Here is a 5,952-nt window from a genome sequence, read left to right on the forward strand (position 1 = left end):
CGAGCGCCGGCGCGGCGTCGGGGGGGGCCCTGCCCCGGACCCGGTTCTCACAGATGGCCCCCAGCACCCCCGACAGGCGACACAGCCAGCGGTACCACCACGTCATGCCCTCCTCCTGAGCGGGCGGCGCGGAGCCGGCGGACGCCGCCGCTGTCCCGCCGGAACCGCTCATGGTGTTGTCGCCCGGCGCAGCCCGCGACCCTCACAAAGGGCTTGGAGCCGGCCGCGTCGGCGCCCGCGCGCTGCCTTGTGGGAGAGGCGGCTGTATTAGCATAGTGGGCGGGGCCGGTGGCTAGAGGCGCCCGAAGGGGTCTCGGTGATCATTAGCATAGGGGCGTGGCCAGGGCGCTCGGGCTTCCAGGAGGTCGGACAGTCACTCTGGCCAGCTAAGGGGCGGGGCTTCGCCAAACCTGCGCAGGTGCGCCAGCCTCCGGGCCCTGGCCCGACTCTGCACTCCCTCCCGGGGTCAGAGGACGACTAGGGCTGGAGGGTCTAGCTCAGATCAGGATGGGGCCGTCCCGTTGCGGCGGGGTGGGAGCTGGCCGGATTCAGACAGGCTGTGTGAAGATGGCAGTCATTTATTGGTACCCCGGGGCTGCCCTTCTGAAGAATCCCCCACCCATTTCAAAGCCTTTTGCACACTGGCGAGACCGTAAAGATCTGAGTGCAGGAAGCACTCAGAAACCAGAGTTTGACCCTCCAGAGCTGCCAGACCCCTCACAGCTGTTCAAGTGAAAGACCCTCCCTTTCCCTGCCAGCACTGGGGTCACTGAGGGCCATGCTCAGGGCAGGGTCCTGCCAGGCTCCCGCTCTGCGTCCTCTTCAGGCAACCTGGATGGCAGGGTCCAGTACCGGCCCCGCAGGCTGGCCTGCATCTCCAGGAAGCCCTCGCTGAACTCCACTTCAGCCTGGCTGCCCTCTGACTCCCAGTACAGTTCCTGCTGCCCACGGAATGCTGTGGTCCTCAGGCTGTGGGTGTCCCAGATCTGGGAGGAAAGGGGCAGCCGGAAGGACCGGCCACAAATAATAGGTAATTAGCAGGTACCCATGGAAGCCTTAATGTGCAAGGCATCAATCATAGTTTGGGACCACACTAAACCCCACAAGGGCCCTACCAGGGCACTGCCATTCTACCCAGGAAGTCAAGCCCAGGAAAGTCTGCCAGGGTGTCAGGGCAGGGGTTTCGGTCTGATTCCAGAGCCTAGGCTGCCTCTGGGGAAGCAGATCCCTTGCATAAAACCTCATGGAGGGCCAGAAGGTGATGTGGTGGTCATTACAATAGGGACTGTGGCCAGGGGACCGCGGGCTTCCAGACGGTTGGACAGCACTGGAATTCCACATGGCCAGCTGTGGTTTGAGTCCTAGACCTGGCGGTTTGCTTTCTCACTACCTCCCACCCCTGTCTCTCTGTGGTCAAACTAAAAATTAACAAAATAATAATAAATAAAACTTTAAAAAATACATGGAGGGAGGTGCAGTGGCCGGCGTGGCAGCCACCTGCTCTCACAGTGGCTCAGCAAGCACTTGTCAGTGGGTAAGTAATTCTCGCCATTCTCTCGTAAGTTCTTCCCCCCTTCCTTCACTAATGAGTTTGAGGTGTTTGGTTTGAAAAAAACTGAAGGGGTCCCCTGGCTCAGCACCCCCATCCCCATCCCTGGGGACAGTGTCCTGAATCAGCAAAAGTCAACCCATTTCTGCCCTGACCTGGCAGCCTCACCAAGATGTAGCTGGCGTTGTTCCCCTGGGGTCCGGTGCCCGTGGTGGTGGTCAGGGCATGGATGGCAATCCGGGCCCGAGGGGCCACATCGATGAAGAGCCGGCAGCCCCCTGCTTTCCTCCCATCTGCACTCAGAGAGGGGCTCACAACTTCCCCCCCAGGGCCAAAGAGCTGCACGTCACATCCTGCAGGGGTAGCAGGTGGGTGCTGTGGGCCACTGCGGAGACACAGGAGCCCAGACAGACGCAAGGCCAGAGGCCAGGGCAGCTCACTGCTGCAGAACAGTGAGGGGGACAGTGTGGTACAGTGGCCGAGGTCAGAGCCCCAGGGAGAAGCCCTCCTGAGCCCCACTGCCCCTGCTTCCTGGCCGAGTGATGATAGGCCAAGGCCTTAGATGCTCTGACTCAGGCCCTCTGCAAAGGCAGCAATGGCAAGCACTGGAGGGTGGTCTTCAGGACTCAGTGAAGTCGCACACGCCGAAGAGCTTAGCCTGACCCTAGCACAAAGGCTCTGACTGTGGCGGCCACTGCTGTGACCAGGATCCCGCTGGGGCCCTGCCGACCTACACCTGCTAAGCCTCCTGGAGGCAGGTGCCTACGAGTGGGGAGGCCAGGAAGCAAGGCACTGCAGACAGGCACTCAGCTGTTCAGGACTCCACAGCGCCTGCTCATTGGGCAGCAGCTCTGCTCCCTGTGGGGGGCAGGTCACGCTGGGACACGGGAACAGAGCCTCAAGTCTCTGCAAAGCCTGAGCATCTGTCTGTGGCTCTCATCCAAAGCCTGGGGGAACCAGGAAGCCTCTGGAAGCAGCTGAGGAAGCCAGGTTGTGCTGCTGGGACAGGTAAGCCCCCGAGGCAGCCAAGAGGGTAATCAGAGGATACTGGCAGGACTGTGGGCAAGACGGGGTCCCTCAGATGCCATCCTCTGCCTGAAGTGTGCATGGTGGCAGGCCACATGTGGATGCACCTGCGTGTGCGAGTATGGACGCCACTGTGCACTGGAGCAGGGCTGAGGGGATGTGCCCCGCAGGGACCTGGAGGGCCCCACCACAGCACTGCAGAGACAGCAACACCGAGTTGCTGGGACCTGGCCCAATACGGAGGATTGGGATTCAGTGCCAGGGTGGACCTGTACGTGCCAGCCACATGCGTGTGTTCCTGTGATCAGGCAGGCTAGGGGACAGGGACCTTGGCACAAGACTCTGTTGATAGTGCCTGCCCCTCTCTCTCTCTTGCTTATGAAATAAATAAGCTAGAAAAAAATTACTTTAGGACCTGAGTGCCCGGGGCAAGGGTACAGGCCCTAGTCTGAGGGACGGTGGGGACGTGGACCGAGATGGCCCTAGTCTGAGGGACGGTGGGGACGTGGACCGAGATGGCCCTAGTCTGAGGGACGGTGGGGACGTGGACCGAGATGGCCCTAGTCTGAGGGACGGTGGGGACGAGGGAAATGGCCCTAGTCTGAGGGACGGTGGGGACGTGGACCGAGATGGCCCTAGTCTGAGGGACGGTGGGGACGTGGACCGAGATGGCTCTAGTCTGAGGGACGGTGAGGACGTGGACAGAGACCACAACCACCCGTCTTGTGCACAGCCCCAGAAAGGAAGGGACATGGCTCTTCTCCTGGTCTCACCCAGACCACATGTGCGGACCAACATGGCCACCCTGGGCTCCTGCCATTCTGGTCAACCCTTCCCCACCCCACTGGGACTGGCCCCACCCCAGAAGTGCCACCAGCCGCCCTGCCAGGACTGGGCTGCCTGCAGGGGTGGAGGAGGGCGACGCGTGTACCTGTGTAAGAGCCCGGGGCGGTCCTGCTCCAGTACTGCAGCAGCACCCCACCTTCAGGCTGCAGCCGGCGCTGCCTCACCAGCAACGTGTTGGTCTTGGAGCTGAAAGTCATGCCGGGCAGCTTCCTGCATGTTTTCCTCCACGTGAGCCGGCCCCAGAGCAGCAGCAGCCCCCCTAGGACAGGGCCATGTGGTGAGGGCAGCACCCTGCCCGGCCACAGCAGCTCAGAGACAGCTGAGCTGAGCGCCGAGTTCACTGGCCTGGGCTCTGCGGCTGGCACGCTGCTCACTCTCCTGGCCTGTCTCCCACCTGTAAAATGGGGGTGGGCGCACCCCACTCCCGAGGCGGCCATGGAAACCAGAAGCAGAAATGCACACGGGTACCCTACCAGGACGGGCACCTCGTCGGGCCCATAACCAGCAGCAACTGCCCACAGGCCTGGACCTACCCGCACTGCAGTTGAGGGAACTCTGCAGGACTCGGAGCGTCACCACTTCGCCCAGGGGCCGCCCAATGGCCACCACACAGTCTGCTTGCCCGGGGCCTCGCAGGTCGATGGTTCCTGTCGGCTCCGGGTGCTGCCTGCCGCAGGCACCTGCGAGGCAGCAGAAGCCCAGGTGAGCAGGGCTTGCAGCACCCAGCAGGCCAGGGACTGGGCCTTTCTATGCGGGGAAGGAGACCAGGAGGCTGGTGAGTAAGGCGTGGCCAGCGAAGGCCCAGTACCGCCTCCAGGGGCTTGGAGAGAGTGGGCTCCAGCTGCACAGACCTGGTTCCCAACTCTAAACCCTGCAAGTGGCTTCACTTTGATTTTAATAGAGGGAGGTTTCACTTTGCTGGGAGGGAGGAGACTGGTCCTGAGCCTGGCCCCGTGGGGTGCCTCTCCAGCCCTTCTGTACATATCCCAGGGGACCAAGCACCTCTCCCAGGGACCAAGGACCTCCTCCTTTTCCCAGCAACCAAGTGCCCTCCTCCCTCTCCCAGGGGACCAAGGACCCCCTCCCTCTCCCAGGGGGCGCCCTCCTCCCTTTCCTAAGTGGAGATGCCTTTGCCCACTCTTCCTGCAGCCACCTCCACACACACACACACACACACACACACACACACACACACACAGCAGACCCAGGGAGAAACGTACTGTACTCCACGGGTCTTTCCTGAGGCCAGGGCAATGGCCCCTGAGGCTGGGGAGCTGGGGAGAGGGGCCAGGACGACTCCTGGGAAGCGCCAGCAGGGACAGCTGAGGTCTGGCCTGGATCAGGGGCTTCCTGGTGGGGTGCCGGGCTGGGTGTCCCCTGTCCTACACAGGGCCCAGCCCAGCAGCCCCGCACAGTTGCTGGCTTGGGCAGGTGCTGGCAGAAGACGGCCGGTACGGGCTCCTGGGCCAGTCCGAGGCAGGTGTCATGCCGGAGCTGGGTGCCATCCCCACAGGAGGCGGAGCACTGCCAGGAGAGGGAAAGGAGTCCTGGCGCCCGGAGTGGCGAGGACAGCCGTGACCGGCATGATTCTGCACAACTTAGGAGGCTGAGGCTCAGAGAGGTCACCTTGTGTGGGTCGTGTGGGTGGCAGGAGCTGGGATCCAAACCCAGGTCTCTGTCACCCTGGCCCCCAAGGCGGAGATCAGGGCCAGACACCTCCGCATGGCCTTCCCCGCCTGCACCCAGCCAGGCCCCGCAGCAGTACCTGCCTGCCCTCCTGCCCCACACTGCCCTCTCCCCGGCACCCATCTCTGCCCAGCCCTGATGCCCAGGGGCCTTCTGACAGCCGGGCAGTGGCCTCAGAGCAGCCTTGGGGGGCCCGCGGCCCAGCTCTGTCGGCGTGGCCCGGAGCCCCTCCATGCTATGAGCCAGCTCCTGCTTGTCTCTGCTAGGAGCCTGGCACAGGATGGGCACAGGGGTGTGGGACTGGTGTGCCCAGGCCCAGCTGCCCCCCAGATCTCCTGGCCTTATCTGTCTCTAGATGCTCCCTTCCCGACAGACCCAACTCTCCCCTCCTCCCGGGGACCCCAGTTGCCCCTGTGCACCAGGATTACAGCTCCTGCCCTCCCAGCTCCAGGCCCAGCACGAACCTCTGTCCACGGGCTGACATGCCACCGGTAGGTGCAGTCGGCAACCAGGCAGGGAACGCTGGCCTGTGGTCGCACCAGGGCTGCACAGGCCGCCTCGTCCACCTCAGTGTCCTGGCCACGGGCGAACCGTGTGCAGACCACAGAGCGACTCGCAGTGCCAAGGCCACAGCTGACTGAGCACGGACCAAGGGACAGGACTTTCCACCTACAGGGACAGAAGACGGGGAGAGGCAGTGCCTCTGAAGACCGTGCTGCCCCCAAGTGGGCGCCACTGAGCCCTCATCTGCTAGAACCTCCCGGGACAGGCTCTAGAAGTGCCCTCTGACCCCTCCGTCTGGCCCAGCAAGGAGTCTGAAAGGCTCTGCCAGAAAGAGACCTCTT

At 63.1% G+C, this 5,952-nt stretch overlaps 2 protein-coding genes across 3 annotated transcripts in view; both read right to left on the minus strand.

The window, feature by feature from the left end:
* Positions 1-252, minus strand: part of CACFD1 (calcium channel flower domain containing 1) — a 9,809-nt gene extending 9,557 nt beyond the window's left edge. For both annotated transcript variants that reach the window (XM_006164278.3, XM_006164277.3), the window contains exon 1: positions 52-252. In XM_006164278.3, the coding sequence (XP_006164340.1) occupies positions 52-172 (121 nt within the window). In that variant the 5' untranslated portion in view covers positions 173-252. The remainder of the gene's footprint in view (positions 1-51) is intronic.
* A 312-nt stretch (positions 253-564) lies between these two features.
* Positions 565-5,952, minus strand: part of ADAMTS13 (ADAM metallopeptidase with thrombospondin type 1 motif 13) — a 33,970-nt gene continuing 28,582 nt past the window's right edge. The window contains 6 exon segments of the mRNA XM_027766622.1: positions 565-986; positions 1,718-1,902; positions 3,507-3,680; positions 3,955-4,101; positions 4,642-4,945; positions 5,572-5,776. Of these exon segments, the coding sequence (XP_027622423.1) occupies positions 783-986; positions 1,718-1,902; positions 3,507-3,680; positions 3,955-4,101; positions 4,642-4,945; positions 5,572-5,776 (1,219 nt within the window). The 3' untranslated portion in view covers positions 565-782.

This window comes from Tupaia chinensis, unplaced genomic scaffold (genome assembly GCF_000334495.1).
Source record: "Tupaia chinensis unplaced genomic scaffold, TupChi_1.0 Scaffold143602_1, whole genome shotgun sequence".
Classification (NCBI taxonomy): domain Eukaryota; kingdom Metazoa; phylum Chordata; class Mammalia; order Scandentia; family Tupaiidae; genus Tupaia; species Tupaia belangeri.